Genomic DNA, 26,031 nt, shown 5'->3' on the forward strand with positions numbered 1-26,031 from the left:
TATACTAAATCCTGAAAATTTCACCATTCATTCATTTACATGAAATAGCAAGTACATCAGGAACTATCTTATATTCTTGAGAAGGGAGCCTGGAGGAAACATTCACTACACCAATAAAAGGAACAAAGAGGAATCAAAATGACCATTGAACACAACTCCAACTATCCAACAAAAGGCCTGGCCAGGTCCATCTGGAGTGAGTGCATCCTGTGCCCTCAGTTGGACATCCCTTGGATGCCCCGTCTCCTCTTCCGAGTGAATGTCAGGATATGTCCCTTGTCCTGAATCTGTCCTTCTCAACAATTTTCATACAGCATATAATTTCCAACGGATTGCCTCATTTCATCTCATTATTTCATGTAACAAAGTCAATTTTATTAGAATATTCACAAGAAATATTTGTTTTTGTTATTGATTTATCATTTCTTTGGACATCGAACTGTAATAATTTTGTCATATTTGTGCTTTGTATTGAAACTCGTAACATCGTTTGAAAGAACTCTTTCTATGCCATATTTAAAATATTTTCACTTTCCATTTATGTTACTATTTCATAGGACATCCGATTCTCTTTCCACTTCCCATCTTCCAAACATTGCTCATAGTATGTCAATTCATTTGTGTGTTTCACTGACAGGACAGTCACACTCCTTGTACCATAAGGACCCTGCATGAAAACAGCAATTCATTTATATTTAAAGAGAATTATATTTAAATAATAGAGATCTGGAATATGAAAAGCAAAAACTAGAGGAACTCTCTTAATAAGCAACCACATAATTCACCGAATTATATTCTGTTAGAGGAAATCTCTTAACATACAACTACATAGTTAACCAAATTATACTCCAATGTTCTCAGGAAAGAGAACACAAGGCAATGACGCTATCATGATGATCCTATCATGGAACTACTGGGGAAGCTTAAATGGTCAATCTAACTATGCTTCTAGTCAAAGCTAGGATAACAAATACAAAAACATTCTATTGCAAGGCAGAAGCAAAAATGAAGAAATGCTGATCCTTGCCACCAATTTATTGTACAGAATATGGATGAAAGAGGCTTAAAAAATGAACCCACCTCAACTCTATCCCAATCCACAAATATTGAGCTTAAATTGTACTCGTAATCAGGACCATAACCTGTATTTGGCAGCATCGCTTTATCAGCTTTAACAGTATCTTTCATGGCATTTTCAACTATTTGAATCTCTGGAATTTCCTCTTCACCAAACTTTTGCAATAAATCTTCAAAAATATTCCTCAGACGTTGAACCTGATAAAGTGGCCATTGTGCAATAGCATTAGTGACCACACAAGTAAAATGACAGCTTTAAAACCACTTGATGCGTAAAACAGGTTAAAATATGCATCTCCTAGATAGATATCAGGAAAGCCTTTTTTCATTTCTTTCTTTCTATTTTCTGTAAGCAAAAAAAGAAGAAAAAAAGGCATATTCGAGTGGTTTTACCTTTGGCCAAGGTGTATCAAGCTGACCATTGCAGAGAACATGAAGACCAGGAGAAACTTCCTGAACATAACCCAGAGTGCCCTCATGACGATTTGTCACATATGCCATTTTACAAGTGCAGAGGTCCACCAAGATTAAATTGAAGCCATTATATTTCTCAGTTTCTTGGGATATTTCCTGTGCAAATTCCATTGGAGTTTTGGAGCTCTGCAGCTCAACACGGTCTTGAGGTCATTCTCAGATTTTAATACAGGAATACCCAGCAAATTGTTTCTTCTATCAATCATTAAAATAATTACACAAAGTATATAACAAATGCTTATCATGACTGACAACATGATGCAAGATAGAAGAAAAGGTTCCTTGGTAGAAAATTATGTTGCTTTTAATGTACCTTGGACAAGTGGTTTCCAATTGGTTAGTCTCTATGGGAAAAGTGTCCAAATAATTATTTTCTTAAGTGCGACTTTATAAGTGGTAAAGTCAATGTTAAATTATAAAGTGAAAAGTGACTTTAGACATAAAGTACAATGAGGGTACTTTATTTAATGGGTGAATTAAAAAATAGAAAGTGAGAATTAAATGCACATTTATTCTCATCCCTTGATCTAAATGAATCCGAGTCATTAGATCTTAGGGTTGCCCAAAAGTCATTTAGGAAAGCAAAAGGGGGAAAAGAAAAGAGATACTGCATTCATTCTTCTTGAGCAGATTGGAGAAAAGACGTTGAACGTTGGTGAAAAGTTCTGACGGAGAAATTTGTTGCAGCAAATTGAAGGAGTGATTTCTGGGCAAAGCTGGGAAAGGAAATCAAGGCATAGAAGACAGCAGAAGGTACAGTACGAACAACATTTAATGTTGTGAATTGCACGCCGTTTGAGAGAAGTTTTTGATTTTTTTTTTGAAAAATCCATATAGTTTGTACAGCAGTATGGAAATCCGTACAATCCATATCTGTATAGTACATATTTTCAGCTTCAAGTGGGCATGGAAATGGGGACAAAGTGGGCACGGTTTTCAAGGAGTTTTGGGTTGAAGAGATAAGTTGTATTTCGCTGTTTTGTTTTCTCTGCAAATATATTTTTAATGAATTTGAAAGATAAATAAATTTGAAGAGCTCTCTAATAGGTTTTCCCCAGAGAAGATTGAAGAGGTTTTGCCTGGGTCTTAGTTGACCAAAAATCTATGTGTATTTTTATGTGTGTCGCTGATCTGTTTATGTCCATATTTATTTTCAGCATGTGTTGACAGTCCCATGTGTTTTAATCTGAAAATTTCACTTCCAGAATTGTATATGTTGAATGTATGCTTATGGGAAAGGGCATTTAACTGAATGGGAGTGATAAAGTGAAATTAAAACCGGGTTGGGATTGCAAGAAAATTTTTAGTCATCAAATTTCAACATGGTATCAGAGGTACAGGCTGAAAATTGCAGTTTAAACCACAAACGGTAGTTTGGGACAGCAAACAATGGTTTGAATAACAAACAAAATTTTTGGACAGCAAACTGATATTTTGGGACCGCAAGGTGAAATTTCACACAGACTAAACTTTTAGGACAACAAGGTGTGCTGGAAAGTTCATTTCTCCATTTTCTTGGTTTTGTAAATTTTGGATAGCAGTCATGGCCATGTTCTTAAGGACAGAGGACAGACTGGATGGGATATCCAACTATGTCATTTGGAATGACAGAATTCAGACAGTGTTTGAGGAGGCAGCAGTTTGGGACATAGTGTGGCAAGTGGTTTTACCTCCTACTACTGCAGATGAACTTGTTGGATTCACAAAAAATAATGCAAAGGCAAAAAGGATTTTGATGGACAGTCTGAAGAATCATGTGGTACTCAAGTGAGAAGAAACACATATGCATATCAGATGTGGACAACTCTAACCACTCTCTATTAGAGTACCAATGAGAGCAGGAAGATGGTACTCAAAGAACAATTGAAAAACATCAGGATGACAAACGCTGAAAGTGTAGTTCATTATCTTGGTAGGGACAAACAGGTACGTGATGATTTGACTGCTATGGTGAGGCAATTGCACCCACAGAGTTAGTTAGGATAGATGTAGCGGGACTTCCTAAGTCTTGGGAGGTCTTTGGAGATGATGTTACCTATAGGGAAAATCTTCCCAATTGGGACAGATTCTGGGATGATTGTGTGCAGCATGAGATACGAAAGACTGGCAGTGGTGGGGTGAAGATAGCAGATGAGGAGGGTGTAGCCTTGACAGTTAGGGGGAAGAACAAAGGGAAGGCCAAGAAAGGGGCCTCATCAGATGGGGCTAAGGGAAAGGAGAAGAAGAAAAAGAAAGATACGAATACGTCCAAAGTCAAATATTGGGCACGTCAGAAGATGGGACACTATGCTGCTACCTGTCCTGAGAGGAAGAAAAAGGGGAAGAAGGGTGTTGCAACTTTAGCAGAGGTGGAGCAGTTTGCTTCACAGTTTGACAAGGACTTTGCATTTATTACTTCTACATCTAGTAGGAGTACATCATCTGATGTGTGGTACATAGACAGCGAGGCTTCGTGCCATATGATAAGTGCACGAGAGTTCTTTTCAGAGCTTGCAGAGAGGGCACTTGATATTGAGATTGTACTAGGAGATGACCAAATTGTGAGAGTTGTTGGTGTGGGGACTGTGACCTTTAAGAGGGAGTCTTTGCCTCCTTTGAAGGTCATGGATGTTTTGTATGTTTCAGGGATAAGAAGAACTTGATTTCAGTGTCTGCTATGGAGGAAAAGGGGTTTGACGTCACTTTCTAAGGAGGGCAGGCATTGATGCATCCCAAGGGAGCTTCCATCACTTTGGCCAAAGTGATTGGAGTCTGCTCTGGGAAATTATACAGGTTCAGTTTTCAGTCGGCAGGAGCATTGGTGAGTAGCATTCACACTAGCACCACCAGCAGTAGAGACTTGTGCGAGTTATGGAACCGTAGGATGGCACATATGCATCATGGAGTTTTGAGAGTACTGAGGGAGATCACTATTAGAGTTCTTGATTTCAGTGTCTTGAGCATTATGCAGCGTTCCACGGGGACGCGTCCCCCAGGGTTGGGTGCACGCACCCCTCGCACCCCTTTTGGAGAGTCTTGGGGAGACACAGGCGAGTGCGTTTCCCCAGCGTGGGGGACGCGACTCCCCCAAAGGGGTGCTTCTTGGTGGCCCCCCCCCCAAAGGGGTGCTTCTTGGCGCTACCCCCCAAAGGGGTGCTTCTTGGCGCCTTCCCCCCCCCCCCCCCAAAGGGGTGCTTCTTGGCGCCTCCCCCCCCCCCAAAGGGGTGCTTCTTGGCGCCCCCCCCCCCCAAAGGGGTGCTTCTAGGCATCCCCTTTTGAGGGGGGTGCATCCCCCCTCGAATTTGTCTAATAACACTTAATGTAGAGGACCAATCATTGAGATTGACTCCTTGATGTTGATTTTATTTTCAGTCCTCATTGTCCATTTTTACTTTTCAATTTTAACTTTGTGTGACACTAGATATTGATGACCTCAGACCAATTATTAACTCCTCACTCTTAACTATTTTTGAGTTTGAGACTTTGGGTTATATCAATTTTGAATTCAATAATTTACTATTTTAGTGTTCAAACTTCAGTATCTAGTATACAGTATATTAGTAATATACTAGTCTATTTTGCTTTTAAATTTTAATTTAGATTCTAGAATGATGAATGACATTGATCAATGTATTTGAATATTTCATTATTGAATTTTATTATTGAATCTCATGGTATGGATGAATGATGTGTATGTCATATGAATGATGTATGTATCAAAATGAATGATGAGGAGGGATCAATGTATGTGATTATTTAATTCAATTATGAATATAAATTTTATGTGTGGCTCAATGTATTTACTATTACTATTAGTTTATTTATGCTTTCATTATTGAATATGAACTTGAATTATATATATATATATATATATATATATATACCCCGACGTCCCCCCTACCCCCAAAATTTCCCTAAAATTTGAGAGTATACTCCCACACGTCCCCCCTGTGCGTCTCCACGCACTCGCGTCTCCCCGCACCAGAGTCTTGGTGGAACATTGGCATTATGAGGTCTGCAGAGGGTGTGCTTTGGGCAAGTACACCAAGTTACCATTCCCAGCGAGCGATAGCAGATCTACAGGTATACTAGACTTGATTCATACTAATGTTACTGGTCGTATGTCTCATGTGTCTTTGGGTAGTTAGGAGTATTTATGTTATATTCATTGATGACTACTCTAGAAGGACTTGGATATATTTCCTGAAAACCAAAGGTGAGGTCTTCAGTCACTTTAAATAGTTCAAAGCTCTTGTGGAAAAGCAAACAAGTAGGAAGATTCGGGTCTTGAGGTCAGACAATGGTGGTGAGTATACCGATGGTGGGTTTTCTGACTTTTATGCATAGGAGGGCATTAGGAGGGAGTTCACGGTTCCTTACAACCCCCAGCAGAATGGGGTGTCTGAAAGGAAGAATAGATTTATTGTTGGGGCTGCTAGAGCGATGATTCATGATCAAGGGTTGCCTTTGTTTTTGTGGGTTGAGGCCTGCAATACTGTTGTTTATCTTCAGAACAGGAGTCCTAACAGAGTATTGGGGAATATGAATCCGGAGGAGGCTTTCATTGGAGAGAAGCCTCATGTGGGACATCTTCATATCTTTGGATGTCTCACATATTCTTATATCCCTAAGGAGCAGAGGTCGAAGCTAGAACCCATGGCAGAGAAGGGTATCTTTATGGCTTACAGCGAGACTTCGAAGGCCTATCGAATCTTCATTCCTTCTAAACAGAGAGTGGTGATTAGGAGGGATGTGAAGTTCGAGGAGGAGAGGGCCTATCGGAAATCAAGGGAGTATGATGAGAGAGTCACAAACTTCTCCTCAGCAGAAAGGTCAGGTACACGGAGCAGGACCTCAGGGTTCTAGATCGACTGGTACAGGAGGTACTTCAGTGTCACTGACATTTGGGGCACCAGTGGCGAGTTCACCGAGCACTTCTTTAGGGAGTCCACTGGTACAGAGTTCACATGGCACTTCAGTGGACATAGGCATAGGTGTTAGTACAGGTTCTTCGAGGACAAATGCTGGTATAAGCACACCAGGGTCAATTGGCAGACATTCAGGTTCACCAGACTAGGGGGAAAAGGATGAGGTTCCATATGGGGAAGCTTCTTCAGGGAAGAGGAGGCCCAAGTGGCTTCAAGACACCTTGAAGGAAGTGAAGTCTGTTGGTCCTCCGAAGAGGGCGAACAGGGAGAGTGTGCCACCTAAGTGGTTTTACAGTTATGTAGCCAAGGCTACCGGCATTGTTGACTCTGAACATACTAGCTATGAGGAGGCTGCCAGCGAGGAGGTATGGAGAGAGGCTATGGCGGAGGAGTATGCCTCTACCATTAAGAACAATGTCTGGGAAGTGGTGCCTAGGCCTGAAGGAAAGTCAGTGGTGACTTCCAGGTGGCTCTACAAGATCAAGCACGCTGCAGAGGGCAGCATTGAGAAGTTCAAGGCGAGGTTTGTGGCTAGAGGGTTCTCACAAATAGAGGGAGTTGACTATGATGAGACCTTCGCTCCCTGATCTGAAACAATCATACATTAAACTGAAGTAGAATTGATTAATGCTATCAGTGAATCAAATGTTAACTTAAAGTGCTTTAACCGTGAGAACTGATTGAAAAGGAATGAATTGACGACAAAATTGAAACATAAGAAACATGTAAACATAAGTAATAAGCATCAAAAACACAACGAAACAAGACAACAAGATTGATTACGGAGTTCGTCCCTGATGGACTGCATCTCTGGGTCCGCTTTCAAGATGGGCGTCCACTTTATTAGGATTGAACCCGAGGAGGTCGATTACATATCAAATTAACCAGACTGATTGTGCACGCAAGCACTTTTGGTCACTGTCAGAAGAAAGCTCTCTGAATTAGCTTTCCAACGCCTGTCACGGTTCCCAATTCTGACTCCAGATGCTCCTGTTACACTGAAAACAAAACTACCTATATCGTCCAGAATCTACATACAAACTTTAAAACCATTCTCCCTCCTTCAATGACCGAATTGAGGATTTATAATGTTTTAGATGCATTCTTACTTCTTCTGTCACGGATTGGCATGAACTGCTTCTAATTTTGGTCACAAATATGGTTCATGGTGGTTGAATTAAAAATAGTCAAAAACTCAACTAAAAACCCAAAATGGACTTTGGATTAGCATTGGACTACTGGTGGTCAGGTTAACTACGCAGAGATCAAGCAACGATCATGTGACTAGGACGGTCTAGACGTAAGCTGCCACCTTGCAAGTTAGTTGCTAACGGTTCCGGGTAAGGGCACGGTCTTCTAGCTTGCATGTAACAACCTCCGCCCGACAGTTTCGTTCCCCCATGCGGTTAGTTGTTGTGGTTACACTGATTGTGCGGTGACTGCCCTTGTTGTTCACATGTCATAACCCCGACACGGTTACAATTGATATCCACTGCGGTCTGACTGCAAACTCCGCCCGTTAACGGTAAATGTTTACCTGCTCACATGTGCCCGCTGCGGTCTTCTCCCCACGCGGCTAGGCCAGCGGTTAGGGGAAATTTGTATGTGTTTGTAATGTTTTATGTGTATTACAAGGTTTGTAATGTATTTAACATGGCTCGAGAGGGTTTTTGACTTAGGATTAATGTATTTGAATACATGGTGTAGTTTCTAGGTTAGGTTTTAGGTGTTAGGTCTAGGACTTAGGTTATGTATTAGGGTTTTAGTATGATGATTTTAGAGTTAGTCTTTTCGATTTTGTCACATAATCAAAAGAACTCCTTTTACAACAATTGTCACGATGTGACATAAAAACCCCACAAGACGACATGTTCCATCCATGACAACCAAACCCCGACGGAACTGACGACAACCATATGTCGAAAACTAGGTACATATCCTTCGAACACCATGAAAACCATTGACATCACCGGACAACCTAAACCATAAACATCACTGTCAAAGCCCAAGACATCGGACATTGAATGCTGACGATGACACTGGCGAGGTTGATAAAGTTCAAGACCTCATCGATTATGATCATTTGAAGACCATTTCAACTTTGAACCATTGAAGACTCCGCTCATGCCAGACTGACAAGATCCTCTTGGATCAATCCTCTACACTTGAAAGCTTTTGGACCACAAAAGTTTGACTAGACAGACAACAAGTGAGGGTAGAGCTCCCTCACTCTCCACCTTGCCTGGATGATGTACCAATACATTCGATCAACAACCTGAAAGTGATGATCCTGATGATGCTGATCATGGCGCATTTTGAATCTGTGAACTGTTTCATCCATCTCCAGTATGCTCAACTTGCGAAGATGGTTAAACATCCTGTTATGAACATGGTAATTGACTTCTTTTCACGAAGTACCATGAATTAGTGATTCATAAGCATCTTTGAAAACAATCTCTACAGGATATTGTTCAATACTATTGACATGTTCTAACCAATGTTTTAAAACTCCGACTCGGCTAAGGGTCGACTCCGACTCCTACTCTGACTTGGTATCGACTCGGTCGGCTCGATTTCAATGACTCGGTCGTTGTAAAAAATACATTAATTTTTTTTTTTATAAAAAAACATAATTTTAAAGATTTTCATTCATGTTTCCAAAGTTCAAACGCACAGCATCAGCATATATATAGAAGACAACATATGATCAAAGTAGGCTCATGAATATATCCATTATATCAAAATGGCACCCAGTGCACTGTCCAATACATACATCATGATGATATAGAGATCAAAACAAAAACACATAACCAAGGAGGCTAGAAATGGCCTCTACAACAAAAGTAAATTGTGACCAGTACTATTGACTATTGCTAGAGGAGCCAAGATCATCTAGATCAATCTCTGGATCAGAGTCAGACAGGGGGCCCCATGGCTCCTCCTCATCATCATCTCCAAATGCAACTATAGAAGTGGTAGCACTAGCATGCTGTGCAGCAGCTGCAAGCTGTGATAGACGAGATATGTGCTTTTGTCGTGGCTGAGCAAAGGAAGCGCCTGCAATTGAAGGACTTGTTGGCTCTAAGGCTGAGGCTGGTACAAGTGGATCAGGATCTACATTCAACTGAACATGTTGTTCGAGTGATGCTATCGTCTGTAATTCATAACCAATATCCTCATCAAAAGCAAACTCTGTTGGATGACTCTCCACTACCCAATCTCATGTTGGATCAATGTCTTCCAACACAATGGGATCTGAATCAGGTCTTTTGTTCAGCAATTGGTTGTGTTTGAGCCGGAGGTTGTATTGGACATAGACTAGATCATTTAACCATTTTTGATCCAAACGGTTTCTCTTCTTTGTGTGAATTCTCTCAAAGACAAACCAATTGCGCTCAAACCTAGTAACGCTGCAAGTTTGACTCAAAATACTAATTGCAAACTTCTGCAATTCAGGACAATGGCTACCAAAAGCCTCCCACCATTGTGTTGCAAAAAACATAAGAATGTAATGAGTTAGCTCAACAAAATTACAAATTATATCCAACTTTCAAATTATAAACGATTTAACAAAATAAGTATTAAGACTTTGAAAATTGAAATTTTTGTTTACCTGGGTCATCTGCTTCCCTTGCAATCTTTGCTAGGTTCTTCCCAAAGGTACCTAAAGCATTGTTGAAAGTTGTGACCTGTCGGTGTATCTCCAGCTGATCACACTCCAATGGGATCATGCGATCAATGCAGTTAATCAATCCATCTCTAACCTCCCCCCTCAAAGCTCCTGTGGCCTTAGCTTTATAATGATACCGTGGATTCAAAAATACTCAGCTGCATGTATAGGGCGATGGAGTTGATTGTTCCATCTTTCATCAATGATTGCCAAATGGGTCCATACTTAGCCACTTCATCCTTCTATGCCCTCTTTATTTGCTCCTGTGCTTGATCCATAGCCTCATAAATGAAGCCCATAGCCAATCTATCCCCATCCACCAACCACAACACCTTAACCAGTGGCTCACCAAGCTTCACAATCTTTGTTGCCTTTCTCCAAAATATTTCTTCATTAACTTTCTTTCTCAATTCTTTGCCTTCCAGTTTGTGAAGCCAATGGCTTTGATTCCATTCTTCACTGGAAAAAATCTTTTGCAAGTTTCTATGTTGTGAAAGCATAGATTGCAATGTCAAAAAATGAGTAGCAAATCTAATGATGGCAGGCCTAATAATATCCCTGCCCCCTGTGTGTTTCCTCATCAAGCTCAAAATCCATGAATGATTGTAGATAAATTTTGTTATGCTTTTGGCATGATCTACAGTGTTTTTGACCCAATCTAATTTTCCAATATCCTCAAGCATGAGGTCTATGCAATGTGCAGCACATGGGGTCCAAAAGATGGTTCTGTGTTTTTCCTCTAACAGTTTACCAAAAAAAACATAGTTAGAGGCATTATCTGTGATGACTTGAACAACATTAGCCACCCCCACCTCCTCAACAACCTCATCCAATAGCTGAAACAACAATTGTCCATCTTTTACCTTATCAGATGCATCAACTGATTTTAGAAACATGGTTCCCTGTGGGCAGAAGATAAGAAAGTTTATGATGGTACGGTTTCTTTGATCAGTCCATCCATTTGACATGATGGGACATCCTATTCTTGCCCATGAGTCCTTGAAATCTTTCAAATACTCATTAATGGAGGCAATTTGTTTCTGCAAACAATACCCACTTAGCTCATGCATAGTAGGGCCTTTGAAGCCTTTTCCAACAACATGTATGGCATCAAACATAGGCTCATAACATGGTGAACAGGAAGCATTGAAGGGGATATCAGCATCATACCACCATCTACATATGTAATCACAAGCAATCTCCCTCAATTATTTCTTCCAATGGTCATCTAAAGTGGGTTGCATATGACTTCTACTAGCTTGAGGACCGTGTGCATCTGATAGAGAGGGAGTGAAATAACTTTTGATGTTCATATCACCCTTTTTCATTTTACCCTTTCCCTTTTCTTGAATAGACTCAAAAGAGGGAGGAACATATCAGAAGGGGTTGGATGCATCAGTAGAAGGGATAGAGGAATGACCCTCAAAATCAAAATGGGGGTTGGTAGCCAACATTTTTTGTATATTCCTATTCCTCCCAATTTCAGCCTCTAACTCTTTTTGCCTAGCCTTATCTTTTTTAAACTTCTCAAAGTTGGCTAACAAATCCTTCCTAATCTCCCCAATTTCTGGTGAGGTACATGGAGTAATTGGCCTCTAATCTCTGCCAAGTGTTGTTTCAGCCTATTAATGCCCCTAGGACCATCCGTAATTTTCCTGTGGCAAAATTTTGCAATGCATTTGACTATCAACCATTACAACATATGCCCAAGAAGCATCTTTCACTCTAGGTGCCATTTTTTGACTTGGAAATGAAAGCAAAAAATCTAAAAATGAAAACAAAAAAAAGCATTGATTCAATGTTCATTTCTTTCACAAAAAACACTATTTTCAATTTCCAGATTTACACATAAAATTTAATAAGCAAAAACAGTTTTTTACAAGTGAAAAAAAAATACCTCCAGGCACAAACTGCCTCCTCAAGGTTGCTCCAAGAAACCAACTCCTCAATGGCAAATGTTGCTCCAAATGGCTGCCCAAGAAGCTTCTCACTCCAGCTACAATGCTTGCTTAAGACTCCTCACTGCTGCTCTAAAAACAAACTCAACAACTCCTCACAAACTCACTGCAATTCTCACTCAAATGCATGAGATGGTTGTGAGGAAATGAGAGGGGTTGGGTGGGTTAAATAGGGTTTAGGAGAGGGGAATGGACCCCAAAGACAAAATAGACAAAATAAAAACCGGTTTGGAGTCCCCCAAAAGAATAACTAAAAAAAATCGTTGTTTTACGGGTTAATGGGCCGCAGTTTCCAACCCAGCCGAGTAGGCTCGGACTTGGCTGAGCCTGCCGGGTTATAATACCGAGCCGGCCTGCCAAACCATTTACTAGGCCGGGTCACAAGTGGAGGGCCTGGCTCGGACCAACTCGGACGAGTCAGTTCTGAGCCGGTCGTTTCTGAAAACACTGGTACTAACAATCTATTTTGCGGAATGGTAAAAACATTCAAAGACATTCTTGACATCATACCAGCGACTTGTTTTGATATACTTTCCTGATTCCTGATTACTAAGTGAACTTGCTACAATAAACCCATCAAACTGTAATGTGAAAACTGCTGCAACTTAGTTTGATTTTGAAAGTATTGAAGTGGTTGTTGATTTGTTTGAATCATTGTTTCCTCATTCATTAAATGATGTCTCCATTGATTAACACTTTCCCTTAATGCATAAGTTTCCCATGATGTCTCCATTGATTAACACTTTCCCTTAATGCATAAGTTTCCCTTTTATGTACTAGAGCTTTGACACTGCTTTAGAAAAGGCTTTGATATGAAAACAAATAGGTTTCCTCTCCACTTCCAAAACTACTTGAAACATGTAATGGTGATACAATACAAGAGAAATATAACACTAATTTTCCCCAATACTGACATGCATCCCTGTAACTTATAACTCCCAAACATGGACTGAAATGATACATTTTGACATTAGGAAGAGGAGATTCAGACTTATGAGTAAGATGTTTGGGTTCTTTAAATAGAACTGGAAAAGTTTCTACCTTCTTGATCAAACCATCTTTAAACTGAGACTTACAACCTGAACAAGTATCCCTTAGATCCTATGTTGTTCTTTTACACACATGAGTAAAAATCTCTTATTTGAACTTATTAATCGCTTCATTTGATTAGCAACAACTAAATTCAATGAGTTTTACTTTTATGTGCCCTGACAATAAATTCAACCCCATCTTTCTTAAGGTGATATTTATGCTCTCTCCAATAAAACATTGCATCACGGTCATAAAGATAAGGACTTCCTAAGACAACTCCACATATGTCTACTGGAACTACATTTAATTCCACTTCATCAATGTAATTAGCTGTAATGGCAAATTTTAACCGACACTGCTTAGTGACTTTTATCTGAGTTGATTTATTTAGCCATCCTAATGGGTAAGGTCTTGGATGATTCTGTGTCTACAAACCCAAGTTCTTAACTAAATATTCAAATATGAAATTTGCCTGTGATCCATTGTCAAACATTGTATCTATCTTTGTGTGCTTAGAAGTTATCCTTATGTGAAATAGTTCAACTCTTTTATCCTCATTTGAAGGATTTATGTTTGATGAAGATGTAGTAGTATTAGAACTTGAACCAGTGTCAGAAGTTTTACCTGTCGAAACTATGGCAGTTATCCTCCTTTCATCACCTGAATCAGAGCCTAGATCTTGTTGGATTGCTGCATTTGCTTTCTTTTCATCCTTCTCCTTAAGGAACTTCTTTGGCTTAAGTTCGGGATGAAGTTTCCAACACCTAGATTCATCATGACCGATTCTCTGGCAATGAGAACAAGTAGGTCTTTCCTTCTGAGTTGTCGCTGATTTCTTTCCCTTCGAATTGTTCTTCCTCTTGTTGTCATTGGAATCCTTGATTTCCAACTCTTTGGATGATTGTGGTGAAAACTTGAATGGTCTGCCACCTAATTCAATATGTATGGCTTGAACACACATCATCAGGATTAAACATCAATAATGTATGTTTCAAATATAAATGTAAACTGCCGATGTATTTTAATAAATTTTCACGTGTATCTAATGAAATACCAAGCGCCAATGCTTTCTTTTTGAACTCTTGAGTAAACTCCTGAACACTCTGCCCTTTACCTTGCCTCAAGTGCTGCCAATCAATAACAGCTTGTTGCATGTATCCTAAAGGATAAAATTGTTTCCTAAGAGATTTTAAAAACTTAGACCATGAAGAGATGACTTTACCTTTCCACTTTACATATATTTGAGTTTTACTTTCCCACCAGATTAAAGTTGTTCCCCCCATTCTAAGTGTAGCTAACTGAATTTTCATTTTATCATCAGAAATGTTCTGAATATGACAATACACTTCTCACTGCTTAATCCAGTTATCTAACTTTTAAGGATTCATTTCGCCATCATAAATAGCTAACTCAAATTTTACATCAAGTTTCAAAAGAGATGTTTTCTTAGGCTTCTTTTCTGTTTCAGATTCTTAACTAGAAGAAGAAGAAGATGATGATGATGATGATGGAGATGAGGAAGGTGAAGGAGGTTTATCCGCCTTGCCTTTACCTTTGTCCTTCTTCGATGTCTTTGAAGAAGAAGCTGCATCTCTCGCCTTCTTATCTTCATAAAGTTCTCCCAACATCTGCTGCATACTCAAGAATGCTTGCTGAAACTATTCCTCGCTCATCTTAGTTTCAGGAATTTCACCTGTATCAGATCATGTCATGGTCGACTTATGAGCGACTCTTCGCTTTCCAATCTCTGGATCAATCTCCTCAAGTGTTCCTTCTCCACGTTGCGACTTTGACCTGGTTAACATTCACTGGCAAAATTTTACAAACGCAACTTGCTCTGATACCAAATTATATGATCTGAAATGATCATACATTAAACTGAAGTATAATTGATTAATGCCATCAGTGAATCGAATGTTAACTTAAAGTGCTTTAACCATGAGAACTAATTGAAAAGGAATGAATTGACAACAGAATTGAAACATAAGAAACATGTAAACAAAAGTATTAAGCAGCAAAAACACAGTGATACCAGACAGCAAGATTGATTACGGAGTTCGTCCCTGATGGACTATTCTCCGAGTCCGCTTTATTAGGATTGAGTCCGAGGAGGTCGATTACATAGCAAATTAACTAGACTGATTATGCACGCAGGCACTTCTGGTCACTGTCACACGAAAGCTCTCTGAATTAGCTTTCCAACGCCTGTCACAGTTCCCAATTCCGACTCCCGATGCTCCTATTACACTGAAAACAAAACTGCCTATATCATCCAGAATTTGCATACAAACTCTAAAACCACTCTCCCTCCTTCAATGACCGAATTGAGGATGTATAATGTTTTAGATGCATTCTTACTTCTTCTTTCACGGATTGGCATGAATTGCTTCTAATTTTGGTCACAAATGCTCGATCTTACCACTAGAGGACACCTTAGAATAATGGTTCAAGGTGGTTGAATTAAAAATAGTCAAAAACTCAACTAAAAGCCCAAAATGGACTTTGGATTAGCGTTGGACTACTAGCAGTCAGGTAAACTGCGCAGAGATCAAGCAACGGTCATGTGGCTAGGACGATCTAAACGTAAGCCGCCACCTTGCAGGTTAGTTGTTGATGGTTCCGGCTACCAACGCGGTCTTCCAACTTGCATGTGACAACCTCCGCTCGACGGTTTCGTTCCCTCGTGCGGTTAGCTGTTGTGGTTACAATGACTATGCGTTGACTGCCCTTGTTGTTCACATGTCATAACCCCAACACGATTACAGCTGATATCCACTGCGATCTGACTACAAACTCCGCTCAGTTAACGATAAACGTTTACCTGCTCACATGTGCCCACTGCGGTCTTCTCCCCGCACGGTTAGACCAGCGGTTAGGGGCAATTTGTATGTGTTTGTAATGTTTTATGCGTATTACAAGGTTTGTAATGTATTTAACATGGCCCAAGAGGGTTTATGACATAGGATTAATGTATTTGAATACATGGTGTAGTTTCTAGGTTAGGTTTTTAGGTGTTAGGGCTAGGACTTAGGTTATGTATTAGGGTTTTAGTATGATGATTTTAGAGTTAGTCTTTTAGAATTTGTCACATAATCAAAATAACTCCTTTTACAACAATTGTCACAATGTGACATAAAAACTCCACAAGACGACCTGTTACATCCCTGATAACCAAACCCCGACGGAACTGACGACAACCATATGTCGAAAACCAGGTACATATCCTTCGAACACCATGAAAACCATTGACATCACCGAACAACCTGAACCATAAACATCACTGTCAAAGCTAAAGACGCCAGACACTGAATGTTGACGACAAAACTGGCGAAGTTGATAAAGTTCAAGACCTCATTGATTATGATCATTTGAAGACCATTTCGACTTTGAACCACTGAAGACTCTGCTCATGTTGGACTGACAAGATCCTCCTAGATCACTCCCGTAGCTCGGTACAGTTCTATTCGGTCCCTTATTTCTATTGCTGCAGAAATGGGTTGGCAGATCCATCATATGGATGTGAAGAGCGCATTTCTGAACGGAGGTATAGAGGAGGAGATGTATGTTGAGCAGCCACATGGCTTTGAGGTACTTGGGCGAGAGACCCATGTATGCCGGTTGAGGCGAGCACTCTACGGACTTAAGCAAGCTCTAAGAGCTTGGTATTCGAGGATTGATACTTACTTGCAACAGATGGGTTTCATAAAGAGTGATGCAGATCTGAACCTATACTAAATTGTTGTAGGGGATGATCCACTCATTCTTGTGTTATATGTTGATGACTTGTTCATTAATAGGGCAGAGAGACTGATTAGTGGTTTCAAGGAGGATCTTGCTATGGAGTTCGAGATGAAGGGCATTGGGCTGATGCATTACTTTTTGGGGCTTGAGGTGTGGTAGGAGGAGGGGCATATCTTTTTGGGGTAGGGGTAGTATGTTGTGGATGTGTTGAGCAGATTTCACATGGTAGACTGTAAACCCATGTCCATACCTATGATCACCAATTGGAAGAAGCTTCATGCTTCAGATTCTAGTTTGGTGGATCCCACATTGTATAGGCAGCTTATTGGGTCCTTGATGTATCTGGTCAACACTAGGCCAGATATATGCTTTGCAGTGAACACACTTAGCCAGTTCATGGTTGAGCCCAGGAGGGTGCACTAGGTAGCTGCAAAGCACATTCTTCGCCACGTGCAAGGGACTGTTGATTATGGTCTGGATTATATGCGGGGAGATGGAGTGAGGTTGGCAGGTTACGCAGATTCAGATTGGGCAGGGTGTGCTTCTGACAGGAAAAGAACTTCAGGGTGTTGCTTCGGATTGGGTTCGACAGTTGTGTCGTGGTTGAGTCGAAAGCAAAATTCAATTGCTTTGAGCTCTTCTGAGGTTGAGTATATGGCTGCTAGCCAGGATAGTTGTGAGGCCATTTGGCTTCGCAAGTTGTTGTATGGCCTATTTGATCAGGGGTTGAGACCGACGGTTGTTCACTATGATAATCAGAGTTGTATTAAACTCACGGAGAATCTAGTGTTTCATGACAGGTCAAAACACATTGACATCAGATATCATTTCATCAGCGACTATGTTCAAAAGGGAGAAGTGACGCTAGAGTATATATTGACAGATGAACAGGTGGCCGATGTTCTCACGAAGCCCTTGCCAAGAGGCAAGCATGTCCATTTCAGGGACAAGATGGGTGTGGTGAGAAACACTTTCCTCGATAAGAGAGAGTGTTGATTTTTAATGTACCTTGGACAAGTGGTTTTCCATGGGTTAGTCTCTACCTAGGGAAAAGTGTCCAAAATAATTATTTTCCTAAGTGTGACTTTATAAAGTGAAAGTGACTTTATAAGTGGTAAAGTCAATGTTAAATTATAAAGTGAAAAGTGACTTTAGACATAAAGTACAATGTGGGTACTTTATTTAATGGGTGAGTTAAAAAATAGAAAGTGAGAATTAAATGCGCATTTAATCTCATCCCTTGATCTAAATGAATCTGAGCCATTATATCTTAGGGTTGCCCAAAAGTCATTTAGGTAAAATTGCTCTAAAGCATAGAACATACCATTTTTGCCTAAAATTAACAAATTTGCACTGCACCTCTGGCGACGGCAAACGGAAAATGACGCTCAATAGTTTCTGCGCTGGCCCATTAATTTCATAAAGAAATTGAAGTAAAATTGCTCTAAAGCATAGAACATACCATTGTTGCCTATAATTAACAAATTTGTGCTGCACCTCTAGCCACGGCAACCGAAAAACGAGACTCAACAGTCTCTACACTGCCCTTTGCAGCAACAGCGTCACCCAATCAGGCTGACGCAGGCTCTGTGTGAGCCTCCCTTGGTGACTGTGTCACCCCTCCTCTGCTCTCTTGGCCAGAAACTGCACTCTCTCTCGGGACAATTGTCTTCACACAGATTTTCCTCTGTCCTTTCGCCGATGTCTTCAATCCTCCTTAATCTACAATCGCTCTAATACCATGTGAAAATTTCTGAATCTAACACACCAGAAATCCTACTGTCGTAAACTAATTTGCATTAACTACTTGTGTCCTTCAATTTAACAAGTTATTTTCAAAATTATTCAGAAAATATTAACGCAAATACACTGCAGCCTACACTACTATCAGATCAAGTACTAAAAACTAAATGAGACAACCATACAAAGGACACACTTATTTTTGGACTAAATGTCCCCGAAAAAACCCAATGCAGATAAACCGGTGCAGTAGATATGAGGGTTTTATTATTAAGCAGACTTCTGAAGACAACTAGGGTGCCAAATCCGGCTCACCCAACAAAGAATAAACCCGACAGAAGTACCTCTATCCGGAAACAGATATTTTGGCGAATCCAACAACTGGATGAACAAACCCCACAGGTGACTGCATTGTCCCCAGTGTTGTGCAGCAATGGTTGCTCCCAGCTCTGCACTGGAACTGTGTCACCTCCTCTAGGAGTTGCGTCACCCTCCCAGTGAGCCTTCCCGGCTCAGAAATCGATCTGCTGAACTGATGCCCAATCTGCCTCACAGAAACCCCAACGCTGCCTCTGCGTGACTGTGTCAACGCTCTAGCTTCTGCGTCACCCTCCTAGAGCTGCGTTGTCTCTCCCTGGTGTTGTGCTGCCTCTCTGCTATGTATTCTCAGCCTTGGACAAAAGTCCCACTGCCGAACTGCCCCTCTCTACACTAGAAGCTTACTCCGAAATTCTCAGCAAACCACGCCCTAGAATTTCGATCTAGCTCAAGTGCTGCTCTCTCTGTGTGTGTTCTCCAATTGACCCCAAGCCTTCCTTTATACTTTTCGTGTTGAGAAATCAACGACCGTGATCTAATCTCTAATCAATAGCTAAGATTAAATTAGACTTAATCGTCGTCTCTTAGAAGCTTCTCACCCATATTTTCATTAATACCCATTAAATATTTTAACTTTCCTAAGTTTAGACTTAGGAACCCCATTAATAATATTAATTATTTTAATAAAATACAATCCGGGTAGAATTTCACCAAACGATTTCTGGGTCTTGGAGATCTCATGTGTTCTAGCCCCTCCACAAAATTTTGGAGCTAGAGCACATCCGATGCTACCCAAAAATCAACAGTTAGAGTAATTAGTGTTGTTACAGTTACTAAATTGTTAGGTGCTGTACAGCTGACCCTGCTGATGTAACAGCCCTAGAAGTAAATCTGTGGACAGAGCATCTGAATAAATTGTTCGTATTGTTGAGAATTATCCCCTGATTTACATTGTTATGCATTCACTGTCCATTTGTTGACTTAAAAAAGGAATATTATGTTACTAGTACAATATTGTCTTATGTTCCAATAAACCTAGGGGCAAATTTTTCCCTAGGGACATTATATTTATCAAATACAGGGCAGATAATAGTAGAATATTCCTATGCTATAAGATTTCCGCGATTCGATAGATTTCAATACCATGATGGGTGAGACAATATAGCTGTATTTTTGGGTTTTAACAAATATAGGGCAGAGAATAGTAGAAAATTCCGATGCTCTGGGATTTCCATGATAAAGATTTCTTATGATGATTGATTCGTTTACAATAAAGTTTAAACGCTATGGCAAGTGAGATAATGGAGCTATATTTTTGGGATGTTTTATCAAAAACGGGGCAGAAAACAGAAATGTCTAGAAGAGGAAATAAGTGTCAGAGGTTATAGCCCAAGGGGTTAGTTTGACTGGTTGTCACCAATGTTGTTGGGCAATTCACTAATTCCGATGCCTGATTCAAACTCCCCATGTGATTAGGGATAGGTTTACTAGAGATGCCATTCACAAATGTGGGGAAACATCCCCTGAATATCCGCATTAAATTTTCCTTGCAGAAGGTATCAAGTGAAATACTATGCCTGGTGAGATAATATAGCTGTATTTTTTAGAGTTTTGTCAAATACAAGGCAGACAATGGTAGAACATTTTCGCTCGAGCATTTCGTAATAAAGATCTCCATAATGAATTTGCCCATTCATAATAGAGTTTAATAACTATGACTAGTGCAATAATACAGCAATATTTTTGGTGAGAATTTACGAAATACTAAATATACAGAAAAAAAACGTATAAAAGGCGAGAATAAACACAATGACTGGTGAGATGATATAGTTGTATTTTTTTTTTGTGGGGTGGGTAGGTTACAAATACGGAACAGATAGGAATACTCTATGATCTCTGCAATAAAATTTCCTAAGAAAAATTGACTCATACTGTGTCGCTGTAGTTTTTGGGGTTTTTATCAAATACAGGGCAGAAATCCAAATCGTATAAAAGGCAAAAAAAAAAAATATATATATATATATATATATATATAATGATCAGAGGTCATAGTAGAGAAACAAAACTCAGTGTCTAACAAAAGCATTTAAACATAAAATTAATGGTATTCTTGTCAAAGTGATTTGTTCAGTTGGGCGAAAGCTGGACATTGTGATCACCCACACCGGGGTTCAGGTTTCTCCGATAGAATCTGTGTTTTAAGTCCTGGGCTACAGTAATTGTAAACTCTTCCATATTAAGAAAGAAAGGGGAACTTGTCGCATCATGATAAATGGAAACCAGTCCAAAGAAGAAGAAGTGATAATGGTATTACAAGATTCAACAAACCAGCTCTCTAATCACCTATCTATCTACATAAACAATAAAGTGCTGCACTTCTAAGGAAAGGTCTGAAAAGGTCAACCCAGTAAATTCCATAGCAGAAAATCTTTAATAAAATTATTTGTGGTGTAACAGGGGGATAGCATCAAAGGAAATTGTCATTGACACTATTCGTGCACAGCATGAAGAAATATCAGAAAGATGTGAGACTGGCATTGCCACTATTCCTGCACGGCATGATGTAATATCAGAAACTGCCTTTACCTAGCTCAGTTAAGAAGGAAGAAATTAACCAGAGACAACTTCGGTGAGAATCCAATCCTTTGAACTCAGTTAAGTGGCAAAAGAAAACGACACATGTACTGGAATCTCCAATATATAAAAAATAAAACCATTGCTTGGCATGTCATTCAATAATCAACAAAAACCATAACACAAAAGAAAACAGAAAACCTAATTGGTGGATGGATTATAGGCATACCCGTAAGAACCCGGTGACAAGCTCTCCTCTGGATTTTGCAAGCGGATTGGAGGTAGGCTCTCTAAAATTGGTGACAAAAGCAAGACGTCCATTCCTAGAAGAAGCCAGCCATGTTCCTCCCTCCTTGCCATCCCTTCCCCCAAGAATCTCCTCACCTTCCCACCAATGCACAGCTTCAGTCGGCCTGAGATCAGGAAACATCAAAATGAGATACAATCAACGAGCCTTTGTATGTGGGTGAGGTGATCTGAAATGAGCAAATACCTGTCAAAAAATTCGTCTCTGTTGAGGGCAAGCAGGAGGCGATATTGGGGATGTGATTCCCATATCCATACGGCTATACACATTTTCTCGCAAAGTAATATAGTTGCCAGTAGTATCGTTACCTTGATTTCATGACCATCATGAAAAGCTTTTTAGGATGTAAAGATGGAACTGTAAGTATAAATTTCCATTTGCCCGTGATCGTTTGACATGGTGGTCGGGACAGTCGGTTTGTGGCCCCCCACCAGGGTTCGATTCATGGTTGCATGATGCGGTGCTCTGCAGCTATTTGTTAACATTGTGTTCGCCGCTACGTCCGTATGCTGAGTTGTCTGCGGACAACTTATATTGGTATCCAGATATTGTATATATTATATATGTTGAAGAGTTGTCTGCGCACAACTTATATTGGTATCCAGATAATGTATATATTATATATGTGGAAGATATATGTTGCATATTATATAGGTTGCTTCTTCAGCGGGATGCCCTTCCCCTGAAAAAAAAGTATAAATTTCCATTTAATGTGAAGGAGGAGACTGAATTCTTATCTCTGATGCTTCCATTTTAGTGGAAATCAATCAATTCTAACACCTGGCTGAAGTATCACGAATGGAACAACTACACATGTCAATGATCTGTTTTTCTAATTCTTACCGTCGCCGCTTCCTTTGTAGCCGAATTAGATCAGAACCTGCTTAAAGTTTCGTAATTAGAACAACTACAGATATTATTGATGTATTTAGTATTATGAAGGTGGAATTCCATCTCAGCAAAATATTCTGATAAAGCTCATTCGCTCTAGCTAGCATATTACAGAGATGTTATCGGAAAGAGACCCGCCACTGTGATATAGATGGCATCAATGAAAATTTTACAGCATCAATGAGTCTTTTGGTTACGACTTTTATTTTGGGATATCAATTTTTTTGGGTATGTTTTTATTTATTTTCTTGGGAATTAAGAATATTGACCACTGATTGTGATTACGTGATGAAGTCCAAATTCAAAACCAAACCCTAATAATAAAGAAAAGGAAATTGTTAAAATGTTGTAGTAAATAATATTAGTATACAAATTAAATAAAACAAAAATAACAGGCAGCTTGTGAAATGTGATTTTCTTTTTTTCAATTTTTATTAATATTATATTATTTATATATAACATATTATGGAAAAAGTAATAGTGTATCATCATGATATATTGGAATGTTGGAACTTTTTAGTTGTGCACAATTTCATATAAATTGGTTAAAGCAAAATTTTCATTACGATATAAATTGGTTAAAGCAAAATTTCCATTAGGATGAAATAATATGATTGGGTCATTATTACTAGGAATTTTAGTAATGAAGTATCACTAGTAATTATACCAAGAGGTAAGAAGGAACTCTTATAAAAGAAGTTGAGAATGTGAAAAGTAACAACCAAGTGAAATATATGAACAATGAAATATAATCTAAATTTGAGTTTGAGTTGAAACTAATAACTATCCTTAATTATTTGACAAGGATTTTACAAATAGTATTTAACCAAATTACACAAAGATAGCCGAATAAAACAATGGCTCACCCATGGAAGAAGCAATAACTCGCTTAATAGTAGAAGGGTATGTGAAAAGCAACAATCAAATGAAATATATGAACAATGAAATATAATCTAAATTTGAGTTTAAGTTGAAACTAATAACTATCCTTAATTATTTGACAAGGATTTTACAAATAGTATCTAACTAAATTACACAAAGATAACCGAATGAAACAATGGCTCACCCATTGAAGAAGCAACAACTCGCTTAATAGTAGAAGGGTCTAAGAGGTAGGCAAAAGCAGTATATCCCCGGAAGGAAATTGTTAAAGTGAGGACATGCCATAGGTGATAGGGTTTTGTATGATCTTTCCACATTCTTCCTTTAGATAGAAGTATAAAGAACGAAAACATTGTACAACTAAGCAATCCATTTCTATTGAGAAGATTTGGGAAGATCATCTTGCAAAAAATAAGTCATTGAATATTAAAACTCTTATTTCTAATCAAATAAATATAAAAATCTTATATTTAGAAAAATAATTGAGAAATATATATATGTAATTTAATTATTTTAAATTTTTATTTTTTTATTTTTAAATATGAAATTTAATTATTTTGAGTTTTTTTTTCCTCATTAATTAAGTATTTATTTATTTTTTAAATTTTAAAAAGACATATGTCAATTCCATAAGTAATGAAAAATCACACATTATTCTCATATTTTGTTATAAATTGAAATTAAATTAACAATCTAATTTAATTAATATTTTTATATAAAACACAAAATCTAACATTAAAATTTTAAATAAATTACCACTTTATCCTAACATATAAATTAATAGCTTAAATTAATCAATGTTTATATCTTAATAACCAAGAGTACAAATTGGCTAGAAATTTAGTAAATATGTAAAATAAAAACCAATTAAGTATAAGAATACAAATTTATACTACATACTTTATAATTTAAACAGTTTTAATAATAGAGAATTTAAATAAAAAATAAAAATATAATTAAATATATATAATATATAAACTAATTATTATATAAAAAATAATATTATTAAAATCATTATTGATTTTAATATTTAATTCTTAAATATTATATTATTAAAACTAATCATCAATTTTGATACTTAAACATTAAAATTTAAATAAAAAAATATATATAAATGAAAATAATAGTATTATTAAAATTAGTTCAACATGAAAAGATTATATCATTAGACCTATTTATTAATCTCATTTCATCTACATTAACATTTATCTAAATAAGTCGGTACGTTTTTTAATGATTTCGATCATATGCGGTTGAACAGAACAAGATCATCGATCAATATTCAAAGTTTTTCCATACTTGCTCTGTTTATTATCTGAGAGTGTCTCGTGCTTAACTTCTAATCCGCAAACTATTTCTTCTATTTATTATCTGAGAGTGTCTCGTGCTTAACTTCTAATCCGCAAACTATTTCTTGAGGCTCTTGCTCTGAGCATAGTGTGTCTGAGTTTGATCCAACAATCATCTGTTGAATTTCAATAGTTTGGCATGAACAAGTGCTTCAGGCCAATCTTAACTGTTGAAATTTGGTACCGGAGGACAGGTGGTTCCCTTAGGCTTTGATCTTTGGCCTAGGGAAAAGTGTCCAAAAGAATTTAATTTTTCTCCTAAAGTAACTTTATAATTTTTATAAAGTTAAATCTAATTTAAAAGTGACTTTAAGTGATAAAGTTACTAAGTCTAATTTTAAAGTGACTTTTATAAAGTCAATGAAAAATTAGAAAGGAAAAGTGACTTTGGAAATAAATGACTAAGTGGGTCTTTATTAAAGTGGGGTGAATTAAAAAATAGAAAGTGAGATTTAAATGAGCATTTAATCTCAGCCATTGATCTAAATCTATTTCAGCCATTGGATTTAGGGATCACCCAAAAGTCACTTAGGGTTGGGTTAAGGGAGGAAAAGGAGGAAAAGATCATTCATTCTCTCATGAGCAGATTGAGAGAGAGAGAGCAAGAGAGCAAGGGAGATTTCTGGACAAGGAGAAGGAGGCAGCAGTTTGGCACACATACCAAGGCAGCATTTAAGCAAATCCTTACAGCTGAATGTGCAAGTTGTAAAAGGCAGATATTTGCTGAGCAAATAGTAAAAGGCAGATTTGTTTTTGCACAGAAATCGAGGCAGCTGCTTTTCTGCACAAAAATCGAGGTCCGTACAATCTGTCCATACCATCCGTACAGCCTGTCTGTACAGTCCGTACAGCCGTCTGTACCGTCCGTACAGTGGCCGTACAGCATTGTGTTGCTGTTTGGAAATTTCTGGTGGGCTGTGAGGCTCAGAAATCGAGATAAGTTGTAAATTTGTTTGCTGATTTTTGCTGAAAATTTCACACTTTAAAAAGGCATTTTCAGAAATGAGGAAGAGCTCTCGAACTGGTTTTCCCCAATAGTTGTAGGGGGTTTTTCCAGGGTCAAGTTGACCAAAAATCTCAGTGTTTAAATGTGTTTTAAAGGCTGTTTATT

The 26,031-nt window shown here is 38.5% G+C and overlaps 1 protein-coding gene across 1 annotated transcript; it reads right to left on the reverse strand.

The window, feature by feature from the left end:
• LOC149218042 (transport/golgi organization-like protein (DUF833)) lies at nucleotides 1-22,783 on the reverse strand. The gene is made up of 5 exons (XM_089383756.1): nucleotides 21,985-22,783; nucleotides 21,721-21,904; nucleotides 1,471-1,677; nucleotides 1,081-1,275; nucleotides 1-667 (listed from the first exon to the last, which is right to left on the reverse strand). The coding sequence occupies exons 1-5, from the start codon at nucleotides 22,065-22,067 to the stop codon at nucleotides 539-541; spliced, it is 798 nt and encodes a 265-aa protein (XP_089239882.1). The 5' UTR covers nucleotides 22,068-22,783; the 3' UTR covers nucleotides 1-538.
• Between the last annotated feature and the right edge of the window lie 3,248 nt (nucleotides 22,784-26,031).

Source organism: Pinus tabuliformis, chromosome Q (assembly GCF_031772625.1).
Source record: "Pinus tabuliformis cultivar Carrire ecotype Pingquan chromosome Q, CPIR1, whole genome shotgun sequence".
In the NCBI taxonomy this organism is placed as follows: Eukaryota; Viridiplantae; Streptophyta; class Pinopsida; order Pinales; family Pinaceae; genus Pinus; species Pinus tabuliformis.

Excerpts from the sequence above, each read along its gene's own strand:
- LOC149218042 (XM_089383756.1), bottom strand. The coding sequence starts at position 22,067 with ATGTGTATAGCCGTATGGATATGGGAATCACATCCCCAATATCGCCTC. Across the intron at positions 1,678-21,720 it reads TTGTCACCGGGTTCTTACGG|AGCTCCAAAACTCCAATGGA; the intron begins GTATGCCTATAA and ends GTTGAGCTGCAG. Across the intron at positions 668-1,080 it reads TGGATTGGGATAGAGTTGAG|GGTCCTTATGGTACAAGGAG; the intron begins GTGGGTTCATTT and ends GTTTTCATGCAG.